Source organism: Salvelinus alpinus, chromosome 7 (assembly GCF_045679555.1).
Source record: "Salvelinus alpinus chromosome 7, SLU_Salpinus.1, whole genome shotgun sequence".
Classification (NCBI taxonomy): Eukaryota; Metazoa; Chordata; class Actinopteri; order Salmoniformes; family Salmonidae; genus Salvelinus; species Salvelinus alpinus.
In genome coordinates this window covers 28,669,920-28,692,388 of record NC_092092.1, presented here as the reverse complement: position 1 = coordinate 28,692,388, position 22,469 = coordinate 28,669,920, and the positions used below count along the sequence as shown (strand labels likewise).

Here is a 22,469-nt window from a genome sequence, read left to right as displayed (position 1 = left end):
TTCACTCATACTGTTTCAGCTGTTGTATCATTCAGTTAATCGAGTTTCAACTCTGTCTTCGTTTAGTTTTTCTGTGTGTTCCATCCTCCACGTGTGCGGTTATAACAGAGGCAGTTCTGACTTTAGTTCATTTCCTGTTTCTCACAGCAAATTACACAGAGTATAAGACCAGCTGGCCCCCTGAGCCCATTGGACACAACAAGATGTGGAAGACCAATCGCAACCAACAGTCCCAGCAGCTGCCACGCCCACCCCCGGGACTCACCAATCAGAAGCAGGCCTCGCCGTCCCGTGGCCCATGGCAGGCCCGTGGCTGGGGCAGCTCGAGTGGGATCCAGGAAACCAGATATGGCCCTGGTAATATCATAACACAATGTTGTAGAGAATGGAGGGGCCTGTGTTTCTGAGTCTTTCCACCCTGTACTGTTCTGTGCTGCCCTGCTGCCTGGGAAAGCATTCAGCAGACTAAATGTACCCAGGATGTCCCTTGCCTTGATCTGAATTGCCGTCCCAAATTGTACCCTATTCCCTATGGGCACTGGTCAATACTAGTGCACTATAAAGGGAATGTGGTGCCATTTGGGACGCGGTCCCAGATAAATTACATATTTTATTCTGGGTGCTGCAAGCTTAAAGTACAGTAGGGCTTATTTATCATTCATTGCTCCAGAGCTGCCTGCCGCAAGTACAGAGGTAATGGTTTTCTAATATCTGGAACTGATTCCTATGTGCTTTGGTTCTAGCAGGCTCTGCTTGGAGTGATGGGGGGACCTCCAGAGGAAGCTGCTGGCTGGTGCTCTGCAACCTCACTCCACAGGTGCACACACATCATCCCTCATCAAGACTACCTACACACACACGTGCACATCATCCCTCATCAAGACTACCTACACACACACGCACACACACATCATCCCTCATCAGGACTACCGATACACACACACACACACACACACACACACACACACACACACACACCATCCCTCATCAAGACTACCTACACACACACACACACACACACCATCCCTCATCAAGACTACCTACACACACACACACACACACACACACATCCCTCATCAAGACTACCTACACACACACACATCCCTCATCAAGACTACCTACACACACACACACACACACACATCATCCCTCATCAAGACTACCTACACACACACACACACACACACACACACACACACACACACACCTCATCCCGCGTCAAGACTACCTACACACACACACACATCATCACTCATCAAGACTACCTACACACACACAACATCATCACTCATCAAGACTACCTACACACACAACATCATCACTCATCAAGACTACCTACACACACACATCATCACTCATCAAGACTACACACACACACACATCATCCCTCATCAAGACTACACACACACACACACATCATCCCTCATCAAGACTACACACACACACACACATCATCCCTCATCAAGACTACACACACACACACACATCATCCCTCATCAAGACTACACACACACACACACATCATCCCTCATCAGGACTACCGATACACACACACACACATCATCCCTCATCAGGACTACACACACACACACACACACACTCACACACACACACACACACACACACACACACATCCCTCATCAAGACTACCTACACACACACACACACACACACACACATCCCTCATCAAGACTACCTACACACACACACACACACACACACACATCATCCCTCATCAAGACTACCTACACACACACACACACACACATCATCACTCATCAAGACTACCTACACACACAACATCATCACTCATCAAGACTACCTACACACACAACATCATCACTCATCAAGACTACCTACACACACACATCATCACTCATCAAGACTACACACACACACACATCATCACTCATCAAGACTACACACACACACACATCATCACTCATCAAGACTACACACACACACACATCATCCCTCATCAAGACTACACACACACACACATCATCCCTCATCAAGACTACACACACACACACATCATCCCTCATCAAGACTACACACACACACACACATCATCCCTCATCAAGACTACACACACACACACATCATCCCTCATCAAGACTACACACACACACACACATCATCCCTCATCAAGACTACACACACACATCATCCCTCATCAAGACTACACACACACATCATCCCTCATCAAGACTACACACACACATCATCCCTCATCAAGACTACACACACACATCATCCCTCATCAAGACTACACACACACACACATCATCCCTCATCAAGACTACACACACACACACATCATCCCTCATCAAGACTACACACACACACATCATCCCTCATCAAGACTACACACACACACACACATCATCCCTCATCAAGACTACACACACACACACATCATCCCTCATCAAGACTACACACACACATCATCCCTCATCAAGACTACACACACACACACATCATCCCTCATCAAGACTACACACACACACACATCATCACTCATCAAGACTACCTACACACACACACACACACACACACACACACACACACACAAGACTACCTACACACACACACACACACATCATCACTCGTCAAGACTACCTACACACACACACACACACATCATCACTCGTCAAGACTACCAACACACACACACACACACACATCATCACTCGTCAAGACTACCTACACACACACACACATCATCACTCGTCAAGACTACCTACACACACACACACACACACACACACACATCATCACTCGTCAAGACTACCTACACACACACACACACACACACATCATCACTCGTCAAGACTACCAACACACACACACACACACACATCATCACTCGTCAAGACTACCAACACACACACACACACACACACACACACATCATCACTCGTCAAGACTACCTACACACACACACACACATCATCACTCGTCAAGACTACCTACACACACACACACATCATCACTCGTCAAGACTACACACACACACACATCATCATCACTCATCCAGACTACCTGCACACACACGTCATCCCTCATCCAGACTACCTGCACACACACGTTATCCCTCATCCAGACTACCTGCACACACACGTCATCCCTCATCCAGACTACCTGCACACACACGTCATCCCTCATCCAGGCTACCTGCACACACACGTCATCCCTCATCCAGGCTACCTGCACACACACGTCATCCCTCATCCAGGCTACCTGCACACACACGTCATCCCTCATCCAGGCTACCTGCACACACACGTCATCCCTCATCCAGGCTACCTGCACACACACGTCATCCCTCATCCAGGCTACCTGCACACACACGTCATCCCTCATCCAGGCTACCTGCACACACACGTCATCCCTCATCCAGGCTACCTGCACACACACGTCATCCCTCATCCAGGCTACCTGCACACACACGTCATCCCTCATCCAGGCTACCTGCACACACACGTCATCCCTCATCCAGGCTACCTGCACACACACGTCATCCCTCATCCAGACGACCTGCACACACACGTCATCCCTCATCCAGACGACCTGCACACACACGTCATCCCTCATCCAGACGACCTGCACACACACGTCATCCCTCATCCAGACGACCTGCACACACACGTCATCCCTCATCCAGACGACCTGCACACACACGTCATCCCTCATCCAGACTACCTGCACACACACGTCATCCCTCATCCAGACTACCTGCACACACACGTCATCCCTCATCCAGACTACCTGCACACACACGTCATCCCTCATCCAGACTACCTGCACACACACACGTCATCCCTCATCCAGACTACCTGCACACACACACGTCATCCCTCATCCAGACTACCTGCACACACACACGTCATCCCTCATCCAGACTACCTGCACACACACACGTCATCCCTCATCCAGACTACCTGCACACACACACGTCATCCCTCATCCAGACTACCTGCACACACACACGTTATCCCTCATCAAGACTAGCTACACACACACACGTCATCCCTCATCAAGACTAGCTACACACACACGTCACCCCTCATCAAGACTAGCTACACACACACGTCATCCCTCATCAAGACTACCTACACACACACATCAAATCAAGTTTTATTTGTCACGTGCGCCGAATACAACAGGTGTAGGTAGACCTTACAGTGAAATGCTTACTAACCAATGGTGCGGGGAAAAAAGGTGTGTGTGTGTGTGTAGTAAAGTCAAGAAATAAAACAACAGTAAAAAGACATTTGAAAAAAGAGTAGCAAGGCTATATACAGACACCTGTTAGTCAGGCTTATTGAGGTAGTGTGTACATGTAGGTATCGTTAAAGTGACGATGCATATATGATGAACAGAGAGTAGCAGTAGCGTAAAAAGAGGGGTTGGCGGGTGGTGGGACACAATGCAGATAGCCCGGTTAGCCAATGTGCGGGAGCACTGGTTGGTCGGGCCAATTTTAGGTAGTATGTACATGAATGTATAGTTAAAGTGACTGCATATAAGATAAATGGAGAGTAGCAGCAGTGTAAAAGAGGGGTTGGGGGGGCACACAATGCAAATAGTCCGGGTAACCATTTGGTTACCTGTTCAGAAGTCTTATGGCTTGGGGGTAAAAACTGTTGAGAAGCCTTTTTGTCCTAGACTTGGCACTCTGGTACCGCTTGCCATGCGGTAGTAGAGAGAACAGTCTATGACTGGGGTGGCTGGGGTCTTTGACAATACCCTCTGAAGTGCCTTGCGGTCGGAGGCCGAGCAATTGCCGTACCAGGCAGTGATGCAACCGGTCAGGATGCTCTCGATATTGCAGCTGTAGAACCTTTTGATGACTTCAGGACCCATGCCAAATCTTTTTAGTTTCCTGAGGGGGGAATAGGCTTTGTCGTGCCCTCTTCACGACTGTCTTGGTGTGTTTGGACCATTCTAGCTTGTTGTTGATGTGGACACAAAGGAATTTGAAGCTCTCAACCTGCTCCACTACAGCCCCGTCGATGAGAATGGGGATGTGCTCGGTGCTCCTTTTCCTGTAGTCCACAATCATCTCCTTAGTCTTGGTTACGTTGAGGGATAGGTTGTTATTCTGGCACCACCCGGCCAGGTCTCTGACCTCCTCCCTATAGGCTGTCTCGTCGTTGTCGGTGATCAGGCCTACCACTTATGTCGTCTGCAAACTTAATGATGGTGTTGGAGTCGTGCCTGGCCATGCAGTCGTGGGTGAACAGGGAGTACAGGAGGGGATTGAGCACGCACCCCTGGGGAGCTCCAGTGTTGAGGATCAGCGTGGCAGATGTGTTGCTACCTACCCTCACCACCTGGGGGCGGCCTGTCAGGAAGTCCAGGATCCAGCTGCAGAGGGAGGTGTTTAGTCCCAGGTTCCTTAATTTGGTGATGAGCTTTGAGGGTACTATGGTGTTGAACGCTGAGCTGTAGTCAATGAACAGCATTCTCACATAGGTGTTCCTTTTGTCCAGGTGGGAAAGGGCAGTGTGGAGTGCAATAGAGATTGCATCATCTGTGGATCTGTTTGGGCGGTATGCAAATTGCAGTGGGTCTAGGGTTTCTGGGATAATGGTGTTGATGTGAGCCATTACCAGCCTTTCAAAGCACCTCATGGCTACGGACGTGAGTGCTACGGGTCTGTAGTCATTTAGGCAGGTTGCCTTTGTGTTCTTGGTCACAGGGACTATGGTGGTCTGCTTGAAGCATGTTGGTATTATAGACTCAATCAGGGACATGTTGAAAATGTCAGTGAAGACACCTGCCAGTTGGTCAGCACATGCCCGGAGCACACGTCCTGGTAATCCGTCTGGCCCCGCAGCCTTGTGTATGTTGACCTGTTTAAAGGTCTTACTCATGTCGGCTACAGAGGGCGTGATCACACAGTCGTCCAGAACAGCTGATGCTCTCATGCATGCCTCAGTGTTGCTTGCCTCGAAGCGAGCATAGAAGCTATTTAGCTCATCTGGTAGGCTCGTGTCACTGGGCAGCTCGCGGCTGTGCTTCCCTTTGTAGTCTGTAATAGTTTGCAAGCCCTGCCACATCCGACGAGCGTCGGAGTCGGTGTAGTATGATTCAATCTTAGCCCTGTATTGACTCTTTGCCTGTTTGATGGTTCATCGCAGGGCATAGTGGGATTTCTTGTAAGCTTCCGGGTTAGAGTCCCGCACCTTGAAAGCGGCAGCTCTACCCTTTAACTCAGTGCGAATTTTTCCTGTAATCCATGGCTTCTGGTTGGGATATGTACGTACAGTCACTGTGGGGACGACGTCCTCAATGCACTTATTGATAAAGCCAGTGACTGATGTGGTTTATTCCTCAATGTCATCGGAAGAATCCCGGAACATGTTCCAGTCTGTGATAGCAAAGCAGTCCTGTAGTTTAGCATCTGCTTCATCTGACCATTTTTTTATAGACTGAGTCACTGGTGCTTCCTGCTTTAATTGTTGTGGTCGGATTTACCAAATGGAGGGCGAGGGAGAGCTTTGTACGTGTCTCTGTGTGTGGAGTACAGGTGATCTAGAATTGTTTTCCCTCTGGTTGCACATTTAACATGATTATGGAGATTTGGTAGAACTGATTTAAGTTTCCCTGCATTAAAGTCTCCGGCCACTAGGAGCGCCGCCTCTGGGTGAGTGGTTTCCTGTTTGCTTATTTCCTTATACAGCTGACTGAGTGCGGTCTTAGTGCCAGCATCTGTCTGTGGTGGTAAATAAACAGCCACGAAAAGTATAGCTGAGAACTCTCTAGGCAAGTAGTGTGGCCTGCAATTTATCACAATATACTGTACTTCAGGTGAGCAAAATCTAGAGACTTCCTTAGATTTCGTGCACCAGCTGTTGTTAACAAATATGCACAGACCGCCGCCGCCGCCCCCCCCCCCCCCCCCGTCTTACCGGAGTGTGCTGTTCTATCCTGCCGGTGCAGCGTGTATCCCGCTAGCTGAATATCTATGTCGTCATTCAGCCACGATTCCGTGAAGCATAGGATATTACAGTTTTTGATGTCCCGTTGGTAGGATATTCGTGGTCGTACCTCGTCTAGTTTATTGTCCAATGATTGCACGTTGGCGAGTAATATTGACGGTAACGGCAGCTTTCCTAGTTGCCTTCTACGGGTCCGGACGAGGCAACCGGCTCTTCGTCCTCTGCGTCGCTTCCTTTTGCGAATAATTGGGATGTCTGCCCTGTGGGGTGTTTGGAGAATATCGTGTGAGTCCTGCTTGTTGTTGTTGTTGAAGAAATCTTTGTCTAATCCGAGGTGAGTGATCGCTGTTCTGATATCCAGAAGCTCTTTTCTTCCGTAAGATACGGTTGCAGAAACATGTACAAAATAATTTACAAATATCGCGCAAAAAAACATAATACCACAATTGGTTAGGAGACCGTGAAACGGCGGCCATCTCCTCCGGCGCCATTTCTTCCCATTTTTTTCACATCATCCCTCATCAAGACTACCTAACACACACACACACACACACACACACACACACATCATCCCTCAGGACAACAGAGACAACCACATGCATGTGCACACAAACCATCACTTTTCCTTCACATATCCCCCTCTACCACACAAGTCATCCCTAACCCATGTCCCTCTGTTGTTCCCTCCTGCAGATTGACGGCTCCACCCTCCGTACCATCTGTATGCAGCATGGCCCCCTGCTGACCTTTCACCTCGGCCTGACCCAGGGCAGCGCTCTGATTCGCTACAGCACCCCACAGGAAGCAGCAAAGGCCCAGAGCGCACTACACATGTAAGCCCCTCCTCTCAGCTTGTCAATCAGCCTCAGTGGTGTAGATCAGGGGTTCTCAAACTTTATCACTCGGGGGTGCCGAGTGAAAAAGTTTCAGCATTGGGGGAAACATCCCCCCACCCCTCCGCACCACATCTATTGCTATGGGCACAAGCACTGTTCATGACAAGCTTTTCACACCCCTGTTTTGGTGGAGGTAATGTTGCCTATTTAAAGCTTATTTCCTGCAGCTGTATACATTTTGCCATGTCTAATATGTATTCATCTGATATTTGAGTGAAAAAAAATTACAACAATCTATGGCCTAAAAAATCAAACGTTCGCTGACATGGGCTAGTTGATCTAGACATGTAAGGTATGCAATGACTAATGCACGCCCCACAGTTTGGAGTCACTGCTGTAGATGAACAAGCTCCAGCTCCATAGATGGACATACCATAGACTGAAAATCAAGGACATTCCATGCAGGCTGTCTGGTGGGCTTGGAACACACTCATTTTGTAGGAATGGGCTGGGGAAAACCTGCTTAGACTTAATGGCGATTACTATAATAAAATGTGAACACTAATAGATAATAGCCGGTGAACACAAAACTAACATTCAATCACTCCTTATTCTCTCTCTCTCTCCAGGTGTGTCCTGGGCAATACCACCATTTTGGCCAAGTTTGTGAGCGAAGAGGAGGTCGCTCGCTATTTTGCACATTCCCAGGCGGGAGGAGCAGGGTCCAGCGGAGCAGCCGGGGCCCCAGGGTCCAGCGGAGGCCAGGGGGGCCCCACAGGGACAGGCGCCATGGGGGCCAACAGCAGCGGGGAGAGGGAACGAGACAGAACCAGAGAAGGAGAGGGATCTGCCCCTGGAGGAGGAGGTAACGGAGGGGGAGGAGGCAGCTCGGGGCCCGTCAGCTCTGGCTGGCAGAGTTTAGACGGTACAGGAGGCTCACTGGATCCTACCCCCACCCAGGGGCCCGGCCTGAGTATGTTTGCCCAGTGGAGCAGCAACGGTTCTGGTGGAGGAGGGGTGGCTGGGGGTGTAGAGCCCGGCAGACAGGGTTTGTGGGGAGGGATGGGGGGTGGAGGGTACCCCAGCAGTAGTATGTGGGGGTCCCCTGCCATGGAGGATCGACACCAGATGGGGAGTCCTGCTGCTCTGCTGCCTGGAGACCTGCTAGGAGGAGGGGCTGATTCTATCTGAATGACCACACCTAATACATGAACGCATACATTACGAAAAAACATGCACTTACACAACTTCTCCCACACACACTCAGTGGCCAGTATATTAGGTACACCCATCTAGTACCGGGTCAAACCCCCCTTTGCCTCCAGAATTCTTCGGGGCATGGAAACGTTGCTCAATTGGTATCTAGGGACCTAACGTGTGCCAGGAAAACATTCCCCCACCATTACACCACCAGCCTGTACTGTTGACACCAGGCAGGAGCGGGCCATGGACTCATGCTGCTTACGCCAGATCCTGACTCTGCCGTCAGCATAACTCAACAGGAACCAGGATTCGTTGGACCAGGCAATGTTTTTCCACTCCTCAATTGTCCAGTGTTGGTGATCGTGTGCCCACTGGAGCCGCTTCTTCTTGTTTTTACCTTATAGGAGTGGAAACCCAGTGCGGTCATCTGCTGCAATAGCCCATCCATGACAAGGACCGACGAGTTGTGTTTTCCGAGATGCTGTTCTGCACACCACTGTTGTACTGCGCCATTATTTTCCTGTTTGTGGCCCGCCTGTTAGCTTGCACTTTTCTTGCCGTTCTCCTTCGACCTCTCATCAATGAGCTGTTTTCACCCACAGGACTGCTGCTGACTGGATGCTTTTAGTTTGTCGCTCCATTCTCAGTAAACCCTAGACAGTGTTGTGCGTGAAAAGCACAGGAGGCTTCTGAGAGACTGGAACCGGTACGCCTGGCACCGACAATCATACCACGCTCAGTCGCTAAGGTCACTTGTTTTGCCCATTCTAGCGTTCAATCGAACAGTAACTAGAATGCCTTGATGCCCGTCTGCCTGCTATATATAGCCAGCCACGGCCACGTGACTCACTGTCTGTAGGAGCGAGCCCTTTTCGGGAACGAGCTGGTGTAACTTATAAACTGGCCACTGTGTGCATATACGTTAACACACCGATGAAATGAGTTCATACTACACTGGTCACAAACATGCAGGTCCACTGACATTAACTGTCACACATTATGTCACGAATAGACGGTGACATGCCAACACTACCCGCACACAATCTCACACACACACATAACCGCATACATTCGCACACCTTTTACCTTTAAATGAAGACTTCAACAGCAAGACTTGAACAGAGAGGTGGAATCTGTTGGACTGACAGACTCACCTGGATGACTCCTCTTTCTACACCCATGTAATACAAAAACAGAACTCACACTGAGCATACTGAGCCCCTATCACTCAGGCATGCCCTGTAGAGGAACTAACAACGTGACATCACATGGAGGTCTTCCTATGTGATGTGTAACAACTTATTACAACAACTCTCTACTACACAAACCTACAGGACGTTACAGCGCCGGGCCAGTTGGGCTTACAGTACCTACCTGACCCAACCCATTCTGACATTCGGAATCACCTTCTCTCTATTTCTCACCAGTTACACACTGCTCTGATGTTTAACAAGCAAAAATGTATCTTGTATGTCATTTTTTTTTCTGTTTGTAAAAAAAATTGTGGAACAGTGGAAAAATCCAAGATGTCTTTTCTTTTTGTTTTTCCTTCAAAATGCTGACCTCGTTATATATTTTTTCTTAATCAAGTTGGTTATTATGTCATGATGATGACTGATCACTTATTACTAGCCTGTGTGAATGTGCTAGGCGTGACGGTATGTTGAGGATGATATTGTGAGGCTGTGGGCGCGGTCCACAGCTAAGGAGAAGCGATGCAACAACCAACGGTTGCGTGCCACGTCATCGACTGACAAATTGCTATAACCTATGATGTGGTTAGCTGATACAACGCCTGAATAGGTATTTTAAGTAAGGTCTGTCTTCAGCAACGTCTAAGCATAGGAACGCGCCCTGTGTCTGTCGTTGCCGTGGTGAATGTGTTTTTGTCAAAGAGATTCATGATTAACAAGTGGATTCATGATTAACAAGCGAGTGATTGTGAGAGATAGTGTGTGTGTCTGCAAACACTTGGTAGGCGGACATTTTTTACATCAGGTGTTCCGTGTGTATGTACTTGATGCAGGTGTGTGCGTGTGTGGAAAGTTCAAGAACATAGGCACTAATGCATATTTCTCTTAAGTTGTGGTTTTAGCAGAAATATAATTTTTTTTGTCTGAATTGCAGTAATATTTTTTTTTAAGAAGCAAACAACTGAAGGCAATTATATTAAGATGCCAAAACCTACCATACCAAGCTGAGCTGGAGCGGTGTTTTGCAAACACGTTAAAGTTACCAATTGTTTTATTTTTTTTGTTGTGTATCAATTTAAATTAAGGCGGGCTTTATCACTCCTGTTCAGGTTCTTTTTGTTTGTTTTCAGATTTTACAAAGGAGATAATTAATTTAAGCAAACACAATAAAGGTTGAATTCAACTCTTCGGGTGTCATTGTGTTACATTTTAAAACCACACCACTATCTCAGTGAGTCTGACACATACCCTTCCCCATCTTCACAACTTTTTTTCAATGACTTGCCCATGATAATTGACCATCCAATGTTATACCTAGGAGTTTAGCTTCCTCAACTTGCTCAATGTTCACACCCTTTATGTACAACTCCAGTTGACGTTTAGGTCTTTAGAGGATGTTTTGAACCAAATACAATGCTATTAGTTTTAGATGTATTTAAGACCAGTTTATTAATCACCCATTCTGATGACTGTAACTCCTTATTTAGAATTGAAGGGATCTCACTGGCTTTGGGTGCTGACATGGAGAGTGGAATCATCTGCATACATTGTCATTTTAGCTTTGTAAGACCAGTGGCAAATCATTTGTAAAAATATAGAGTAGTAGGTCCAGGACAACGGCCCTGAGGGACAACGCACTGTACATATCTGATGTTAGAGAACATTCCAGTGGAGAACACTCTGGGTTCTGTTGGATAAATGGAAACAGCAGAGGGAGCACCCCCCCTATCCACATCGACGGGTCAGTAGTGGAGAAGGTGGAAAGTTTTAAGTTCCTCGGTGTACACATCACGGACAAACTGAATTGGTCCACCCACACAGACAGCGTTGTGAAGAAGGCGCAGCAGCGCCTCTTCAACCTCAGGAGGCTGAAGAAATTCGGCTTGTCACCAAAAGCACTCACAAACTTCTACAGATGCACAATCGAGAGCATCCTGTCGGGCTGTATCACCGCCTGGTACGGCAACTGCTCCGCCCACAACCGTAAGGCTCTCCAGAGGGTAGTGAGGTCTGCAGAACGCATCACCAGGGGCAAACTACCTGCCCTCCAGGACACCTACACCACCCGATGTCACAGGAAGGCCATAAAGATCATCAAGGACAACAACCACCCAAGCCACTGCCTGTTCACCCCGCTATCATCCAGAAGGCGAGGTCAGTACAGGTGCATCAAAGCAGGGACCGAGAGACTGAAAAACAGCTTCTATCTCAAGGCCATCAGACTGTTAAACAGCCACCACTAACATTTAGCGGCCGCTGCCAACATACTGACTCAACTCCAGCCACTTTAAAAATGGGAATTGATGGAAATTATGTAAAAATGTACCACTAGCCACTTTAAACAATGCCACTTAATATAATGTTTACATACCCTACATTACCCATCTCATATGTATATACTGTACTCTATATCATCTACTGCATCTTGCCATCTTTATGTAATACATGTACCACTAGCCACTTTAAACTATGCCACTTTATGTTTACATACCCTACAGTACTCATCTCATATGTATATACCGTGCTCTATACCATCTACTGCATCTGCTATGCCGTTCTGTACCACCACTCATTCATATATCTTTATGTACATATTCTTTATCCCTTTACACTTGTGTGTGTGTGTAAGGTAGTAGTTGTGGAATTGTTAGGTTAGATTACTGTTGGTTATTACTGCATTGTCGGAACTAGAAGCACAAGCATTTCGCTACACTCGCATTAACATCTGCTAACCATGTGTATGTGACTAATAAAATTTGATTTGATTTGATTTGATTTAAATAACTCTCCAACCGGTTCTCAGAGTTAATTGGCATGCATCATTTTACAAATCATTCCAGTGCCGCATTTGGATTCACTTCCTCATACACATCAGACCAACATGTTCAACAAAAGAGTCCTGGGGAAACATTTTGTGGGATCTCTTATAAATTACTTTAGGCCCAACCTTTGGCACTTTGGCTTTCCTTGTTATTGACACAATAATATGGTCACTACAACCAATGGGAACTGATATTGCTTTGGAGCAAAGCTCTGCAGCATTAGTGAAGATATGATCAATACAAGCGGATGTCACAGATCCAACAAGTTTGTTGAGTGATATCCTGGGTCGTATTACAGGCATTAGTCACAGTTAGAAGCTACCTCTTGAGAGGACAGCTAGTTGCTAACCAGTCAATGTTCAGGTCACCCAGAAAACAGACCTCTGTTAACATTACACACACTATCAAGCATTGCACACATATTATCCAAATACAAATTATCCAACCTCAGGAGGCTAAAGAAATTTGGTTTAACACCTAAAACCCTCTCAGACTTTAACAGATGCACAATTGAGAGCATCCTGTCGGGCTGTGTCATCGCCTGGTACGGCAACTGCTCCGCCCACAACCGCAAAGCTCTCCAGAGGGTGGTGCAGTCTGCCCAACGGATCACCGGGGGCAAACTTCCCGCTCTCCTGGACACCTAAAGGACCCGATGCCATAGGTAGGCCAAAAAGATAATCAAGGACATCAACCACCCGAGCCACTGCCTGTTCACACCGCTATCATCCAGAAGGCAAGGTTAGTACAGGTGCATCAAAGCTGGGACCGAGAGACTGAAAAACAGCTTCTATCTCAAGGCCATCAGACTGCCAAACAGCCATCACTAGCACATTAGAGGCGGCTGCCTATAGACATAGATTAAAACTTTTAGAAATGGATCACTAGCCACTTTAATAATGTTTCCGTATCTAGCATTACTCATCTCATATGTATAAACTGTACTCTACACTATTCTATGGTATCTTAGTCACTTTAATTGTGTGTAAATATTGCGTCCAATGACGCTCTGACATATATGTATATATATTCTTAATCCATTTCTTACTTAGATTTACGTGTATTTTGGGTATATGTTGTGAAACTGTTAAATATCACTTGTTAGATATTACTGCACTGTCGGAGCTAGAAGCACAAGCATTTTGCTACACCCACAAACACGTGTATGTGACCAATACATTTGATTTGATTTTGTTAGCGCTTGGTGGCCTATAATGGCACCCCTAAAGAAGAGGCTTTAGACGAGGCAGGTGAACTTGCAATCACAACACTTCAAAATAATTTGACATGAGATCCTCTAAACTGTACAGGAATAATGCTCTGAACATATACAGGCATTCCTGTCTTTTCTGTAGATGTCATATCCCTGTATTGCTACTGCTGTATCGTCAAAGGAATTATCAAAGTGAGTTTCAGAGATGGCCAGTATAGGAATGTTATGTGATGTTAGCAAGTTATTGATTTCATTAACCTTATTTCAAAGGCTACTTATATTAATATTGGCTATTCTTAGACCTTTCCTGGGTAGCTTATCAGTGAAAAGAAAATAAGTAAAGTAACAATTTAAAAATTGTTTGACTGACTATTAGTCAATCAGGCACTTGTGAGTGTCAGTTGGTGTATGTCTGTGTGATGGGTTGAAGCTACTGACCCAAAAGCTTGGCTCTCACTCCTCCCAGGCTTTTGCGAGGAAGGGTGGACAATGAGCTTGTTGTAGCGGATGTAGGCCTAAGCAATGTCCCCACGCTCTCTGGCAGCTTTCATAGCTGGGATAAGTTCTTTCTACCTCTGGTGCACAGCTTCAGAGAAGTCCTCGTTGAGTAAGATGTTGGTTCCTCAAGTTCTTGGCTCTCCAGAACATCGAGCTTGTCCTTGAACCTTAGGACCTTGACCACTATCAGCCTGGGTCTGTCACCTGAGCTGGTTACAGGTTTTCCAGACCTGTATGTGCGCTCCACCTCAATCTTCCTATGATCCATCTGCAGCTTTTTGGTAAAATCTTTTCTCACTTTCTCCTCCGCCCAGGTCTCATGTGGAGACCCTGGTATGTCATCCACAACAATGTTATTCCTCCTGGATTGTCCCTCTATAGTCTGTTTTCACAGTCATCTGTAATAGAATCCCACAGAAAATGTTCCCATTTGGGGGTTTTTCACCATTCAATTTTCCAATAGGGGATTTTAGAACCACTTCAAACGAGGCCTGTTTCATGTAGGTTTTCCCTGGCTTGACATTCTGACGACCATGTTAAATCAATCTCAGACAAGGTAACTTTAATCAATATATCTGGCTCTATTTACTCTAAGATTCGAAAAAGCTAATTAGCATCAAAGTACAGTTGAAGTCGGTAGTTTACATACACTTAGGTTGGAGTCATTAAAACTTGTTTTTCAACAACTCCACAAATATCTTGTTAACAAACTATGGGTTTTGGCAAGTTGGTTAGGACATCTACTTTGTGCATGACACAAGTCATTTTTCCAACAATTGTTTACAGACAGATTATTTCACTTATAATTCACTGTATCACAATTCCAGTGGGTCAGACGTTTACATACACTAAGTTGACTGTGGCTTTAAACAGCTTGGAGAATTCCTGATAATTATTTCATGGCTATAGAAGCTGGAGGAAACAGGTACAAAAGTATCTATATCCACAGAGGCCGCTCAGCAAGGAAGAAGCCACTGCTCCAAAACTGCCATAAAAAAAGCTAGACTACGGTTTGCAACTGCACATGGGGACAAAGATCATACTTTTTGGAGAAATGTCATCTGATCTGATGAAACAAAAATAGAACTGTTTGGCCATAATGACCATCGTTATGTTTGGAGGAAAAAGGGGGAGGCTTGCAAGCCGAAGAACACCATCCCAACCGTGAAACACGGGGTGGCAGCATCATGTTGTGGGGGTGCTTTGCTGCAGGAGGGCCTGGTGCTCTTCCAAAAATAGATGGCATGAGGAAAGAAAATTATGTGGATAAATTGAAACAACATCTCAAGACATCAGTCAGGAAGTTAAAGCTTGGTCGCAAATGGGTCTTCCAAATGGACAATGACCCCAAGCATACTTCCAAAGTTGTGGCGAAATGGCTTAAGGACAACAAGGTCAAGGTATTGGAGTGGCCATCATAAAGCCATGACCTCAATCCCAATGAAAATTTGTGGGCAGAACTGAAAGTGTGTGCGTGCAAGGAGGCCTACAAACCTGACTCAGTTACACCAGCTCTGTCAGGAGGAATGGGCCAAAATTCACCCAACTTATTGTGGGAAGCTTGTGGAAGGCTACCCGAAACGTTTGACCCAAGTTAAACAATTTAATTCTACTAAATACTAATTGAGTGTATGTAAATTTCTGACCCACTGAGAATGTGATGAAAGAAATAAAAGCATAAATAAATCATTCTCTCTACTATTATGACATTTCACATTCTTCAAATAAAGTGTTGATCCTAACTGACCTAAGACAGGGAATTTTTACTAGGATTAAATGTTAGGAATTGTGAAAAACTGAGTTTAAATGTATTTGGCTAAGGTGTATGTAAACGTCCGACTTCAACTGTAGATATCATGCAAGACTACAAATCCCTGCAAGCTCCTACACAATCTCTATCTGACACCTTTGCTGTTAGCTAACTATCTATAGCTACCTTGATCCTTAAACGAAAGATATATTGAACATTTTCAATGTTTCATTTAATACCAAATGCTTATTTATGCATTTGGTCTTGTATCTTGTATCTTGTATCTTGTACAATACTATCCTAGTAGCAGTCAGATATTTACAATGTGCCATGAATACTAGGCTACCCTTATTTTACCAGATCCTCTTCTCGTTCAGCCTGTGGAGGTCTATATTCAATACCCTCAAAGCCAGATGAACTCATTGCAGAATGTATCCATAATCATGTATGAATAAGCATATTTATTTGACAAGAATGCACCTAGTCACCCATCAATCACGTCAAACACCTGAACTCCAGCAATTACATTGTTTTAAAGAGATCAAAATAGTTAACAATGTATACATATGCCTATTATACATAACATAAACATCTGACTTGAAGTAAAGATAAAACAATATATTAATCAATGCCACAAAGCTGGTACATCAAAGAGCACCTTATGAACTATTACTGATATTTGAGAGCACACAGATTCTTCTGCTTTTCCATTTTAAGAATTAGACCAGCACAAATAACACAAAATGTAAAACAGCGTATTGTGATTTTTGGTGGGTGAGTTACAAATTGAGAAACAACTAGAAGCGTAAAGGACAGTTAGAAATGTGTGGGGGGGTGGAAGGGGGGTCATGAGTAAAAAAACACCAACCTCCCCAACATAAAAAAAAGATTTTCACAATACCCTCCTCCCCTTGCACTGTAAAGAAATAAACTCAGCAAAAAAAGAAACGTCCCTTTTTCAGGACCCTGTCATTCAAAGATAATTTGTAAAAATCCAAATAACTTCACAGATCTTCATTGTAAAGGGTTTAAACACTGTTTCCCATGCTTGTTTCTACCGACTCTGAAAAACACCAAAAGGAAGATGCCCAGGGTCCCTGCTCATCTGCTTGAATGTGCCCTATGCATGCTGCAAGGAGGCATGAGGACTGCAGATGTGGCCAGGGCAATAAATTGCAATGTCCATACTGTGAGACGCCTAAGACAGCGCTACAGGGAGACAGGACGGACAGCTGATCGTCCTCACAGTGGCAGACCGACCACGTGTCACAACACCTGCACAGTATCGGTACATCCGAACATCACACCTGCGGGACAGATACTGGATGGCAACAACAACTGTCCGAGTTACACCAGGAATGCACAATCCCTCCATCAGTGCTCACACTGTCTGCAATAGGCTGAGAGAGGCTGGACTGAGGGCTTGTAGGCCTGTTGTAAGGCAGGTCCTCACCAGACATCACCGGCAACAACGTCACCTATGGGTACAAAACCACCGTCGCTGGACCAGACAGGACTGGCAAAAAGTGCTCTTCACTGACGAGTCGCGGTTTTGTCTCACCAGGGGTGATGTTCGGATTTGCGTTTATCATTTATTGTTGAGCGTTACACTGAAGCCTTTACTCTGAAGTGGGATCGATTTGGAGGTGGAGGATCCGCCATGGTCTGGGGCGGTGTGTCACAGCATCATCGGACTGAGCTTGTTGTCATTGCAGGCAATCTCAACGCTGTGCGTTACAGGGAAGACATCCTCCTCCCTCATGTGGTACCCTTCCGGCAGGCTCATCCTGACATGACCCTCCAGCATGACAACGCCACCAGCCATACTGCTCGTTCTGTGCGTGATTTCCTGCAAGACAGGAATGTCAGTGTTCTGCCATGGCCAGCGAAGAGCCCGGATTTCAATCCCATTGAGCACGTCTGGGACCTGTTGGATTGGAGGGTGAGGGCCATTCCCCAGAGAAATGTCTGGGAATTTGCATGTCCCTTGGTGGAAGAGTGGGGTAACATCTCACAGCAAGAACTGGCAAGTCTGGTGCAGTCCATGAGGAGGAGATGCACTGCAGTACTTAATGCAGCTGGTGGCCACACCAGATACTGACTGTTACTTTTGATTTTGACCCCCTCTTTGTTCAGAGACACATTATTCAATTTCTGTTAGTCACATGTCTGTGGAACTTGTTCAGTTTATGTCTCAGTTGTTGAATCTTGTTATGTTCATACAAATATTTACACATGTTAAGTTTGCTGAAAATAAATTCAGTTGACATGTGCACACTTTATGTGCACACTCTCCCCCTCCATAAAATGAACTCTAAATTGATTATTACCACTATAAATAACTAACTGTAGCAACCCTGTGTTTACAAACGTGGATATCGGCTTTACCATTTCAGGCTGGTTTTGTGATACAGTCAATGCCACACATGGCTACGGGTCAGAAGGTTGAGGGTTCGCCGACCACCATGAGCAAGCTCACTTTCCCTGCCTGTTTCATTACACTAAGATCAGAGCCGGCTGCAGGCAATGATCAGCTTGTGGGAAATAAGATTTTCAGCATTTTGATGCTGTATTTATAATTATATAAAATTTATGCAATGAATTTTCATTGTGACTAGTTGTCTTTATGTCACATAAAAGGTCATATATTTAAAAAATGAAATGGAAAATACTTAGGCTATTGAAGTGTTAGGTTCTAAGTGGAAGAATAGCTGCTCAGATCGGAAAGGAGGCAGAACAAGTCTTAAGCTTCTTTTAATAACGGGGCCTGCTGGGAGCATAGGCCTATGTGGCCATACTATACAGGACAACTTGGGGGAATGATGATCGACAACAGACAGCCAGGGCCTGAAATTAACTTTTTGGTCCACCAGCCAATGTGGCAGTTTAAGAATCTACCAGCCACTCAGATTTTTACCAGCCAAAATATCTTTTTGCCATAATTACACCTGCCTATGAGATAGAGAATCTGACTCGTAGCCGATATGTCTCTAGCAACCGAGCTTGTGAACAAAACAATTTAAATAGCCAAGAAACACAAAGACAAAGTCTCACTTTAGTTTACTTTTGAGTAAATTAGATCAACTTTTATGCCTGTGCACAGCGCTTCTAAAAATGAATCTTACTTCAGCCCTTCAACCACAGTGTGCACAGCTCCCAAGCCAGGCAGTGTTGCGCTGAGGTGGGATATTATAGGATTCGTAGTTCTTTGTGTGATTAGCTAAAATCTTCCTCGCAAATGCCCAAATCTACCTGCATTTGGCGGGTGGCGGATGTTAATTTTAGGCCCTGCAGACAGCACATCAGTATCAGAAGTAAAAATACAACCAGACTGGCCTGCTACTGTGTCTTTCTATAAACTGTGGAGAGTAGACCCACAATTGATCCAAATGGAATGGAACATTCAAATAACAGTGCTTTTGCGACCATAGGAAATGTGGCTACATGGAAGATATATAGTAAAACCTTCAGGGGAAAAACACCACCCTCCCGTGCCAAATATAAAACAATTAAGTTTGACAACCATCCCCTATTTTGGACCAGCCCTCTTACCCCAGTAAATGTCAAACTGCCCCTAAGGTAGGTTTAATATGTAATACTAGGTCAACTCCAGTAGAATGAGAAATACACTTAACTCAAAACAAGGAAGTCATGCCTAAACGCAATTATATCAACATCCTTCTTGTCAATTTAACAGGTCTGTGTTGCTGCTGTCAACTGTGAGCAGCACATTTACCACTGCATTCAGCCTGAATCCCAGAATAAGCAGGACAACATTACACAGGTTTTAAAATTTTTTTTTTGTTGCAGAAACAGTACACCACAGCACTTTTAAACGTGTTACCGAGTCTAGATGTTATCAAATCAGGAGAAGAACAAGTTAAGGAAGCAGCGTAGGCAAAATGGGTGAAGGAAGGGTGGATTTATAAAGATAAAATGAAGAGCTACAAAGTGTCCGAAGTTGAGGGACAATGGGACATTGCTAGAGGGATGGATGGCCATGGAATAAACATAACATGGGGTGATGTGTGCTTCTGCACCCCTTTAGGTTGTTGTCACAAATATCCTGCCCATGTCCAGTCATACTCGGGGGGGGGGGGGGTCAGCTTGTGTCTCTCAATGTCATTCCATCTCAGTTACCACATTCAAATCGTGGTCATCTTGTGTCTGTGAATCACAACATGAAAGACGATGAGTGATCACAACATGAAAGACGATGAGTGATCACAGCATGAAAGACGATGAGTGATCACAGCATTAAAGACGATGAGTGATCACAACATTAAAGACGATGAGTGATCACAGCATTAAAGACGATGAGTGATCACAACATTAAAGACGATGAGTGATCACAACATTAAAGACGATGAGTGATCACAGCATTAAAGACGATGAGTGATCACAACATTAAAGACGATGAGTGATCACAACATTAAAGACGATGAGTGATCACAGCATTAAAGACGATGAGTGATCACAGCATTAAAGACGAGTGATCACAGCATTAAAGACGATGAGTGATCACAGCATTTCCACCAATTGAGACATACACAATACAACTTAAGCATTGAGGACAGAATTTGGTTGACAACATGATGGTTCACACTATGTCAACTATGTGTGAATGATGGGAGAATCTTAACCCACCTGTAGGTCCATTAAAGAGGGTGTGGTCACTTAGGCCTGTGCATCAACCAGTACTCGGACCAGTGGAGACTGGAGATGCTTGCTCTCTAAGTGCTGCTTGAATGTCTTCAGGTCTGCGTCTAAATGTCATGTACAAAATGGAGGAAGTTAATCTGTGGTTTAGATTGAATTCAAAGTTGACACAAAAGATAAACAAAGCAATACGATGAGTCAGGGCATATGTGGACCAGTGCTGCTATGGCTGTAGTCTTCTGGTCCGCAGCTGCTCCCTTCTTCACAGCCGTCGCGTTTGGCATCTGTCAACAAGTCTCAACTTGAGAGTAGTGGTGCATGCGTTATATATCAATACCATCGAAATGGGTTGTTGTATTGGTTTGACAAAATGGTTTGTCAGATGACGCAAATGCTAAACTACAGGACTGTTTTGCTAGCACAGACTGGAAAATATTCCAGGATTCATACGATGGCACTAAGGAGTATACTATCAGTCACCAGCTTCATCAATAAGTGCATCAATGACATTGTCCCCACAGTGATCGTACGTACATACAGTGTATTTGGAAAGTATTCAGACCACTTGACTTTTTCCACATTTTGTTATGTTACAGCCTTATTCTAAAATGGATAAAAATATTTTAAAACCTCATCAATCTACACACGATACCCCATAATGAAAAAGCAGAAACCGTTTTTAAGAAATGTTTGCAAATGTATTAAGTATTCAGACCCTTTGCTATGAGACTCGAAATTGAACTCAGGTGCATCCTGTTTCCATTGATCATCCTTGAGATGATTCTACAACTTGATTGGAGTCCAACTGTCTGTAAGTTCCCTCAGCAATGAATTTCAAACACAGATTCAACCACAAAGACCAAGGGGGTTTTCCAATGCCTAGACAAGTAAAAAAATAAATACAAATATATCCCTTTAAGCATGGTGAAGTTATTAAATTACACTTTGGATGGTGTATCAATACATCCAGTCACTACAAAGATACAGGTGTCCTTCCTAACTCAGTTGCTGGAGAGAAAGGAAATCGCTGGTGACTGTAAAACAGTTATAGAGTTGAATGGCTGTGATAGGAATAAACTGAGGATGGATCAACAACATTGTAGTTACTCCACAATATTAACCTAATTGACAGAGTGAAAAGAAGGAAGCTTGTACAGTATACAAATATTCCAAAACATGCATCCTGTTTGCAATAAGGCACAGATGTAATATTGCAAAAATGTTACAAAGCAATTAACTTTTTGTCCTGAATACAAAGTGTTATGTTTGGGGCAAATCCAATACAACACATTACTGAGTACCACTCTCCAAATTTTCAAGCATAGTGGTGGCTGCATCATGTTAT

At 45.0% G+C, this 22,469-nt stretch overlaps 1 protein-coding gene across 7 annotated transcripts in view; it reads left to right on the top strand.

Moving 5' to 3' along the window:
- The window catches only part of tnrc6ba (trinucleotide repeat containing adaptor 6Ba), a 33,760-nt gene extending 22,395 nt beyond the window's left edge, over positions 1 to 11,365 (top strand). For 5 of the 7 annotated variants that reach the window (XM_071408679.1, XM_071408678.1, XM_071408676.1 and 2 more), the window contains 4 exons: positions 148 to 357; positions 744 to 817; positions 7,644 to 7,783; positions 8,416 to 11,365. In XM_071408679.1, the coding sequence (XP_071264780.1) occupies positions 148 to 357; positions 744 to 817; positions 7,644 to 7,783; positions 8,416 to 8,977 (986 nt within the window). In that variant the 3' untranslated portion in view covers positions 8,978 to 11,365. The remainder of the gene's footprint in view (positions 1 to 147; positions 358 to 743; positions 818 to 7,643; positions 7,784 to 8,415) is intronic. The other 2 variants (XM_071408680.1, XM_071408675.1) reach the window with 1 other exon arrangement.
- Positions 11,366 to 22,469: the final 11,104 nt, after the last annotated feature.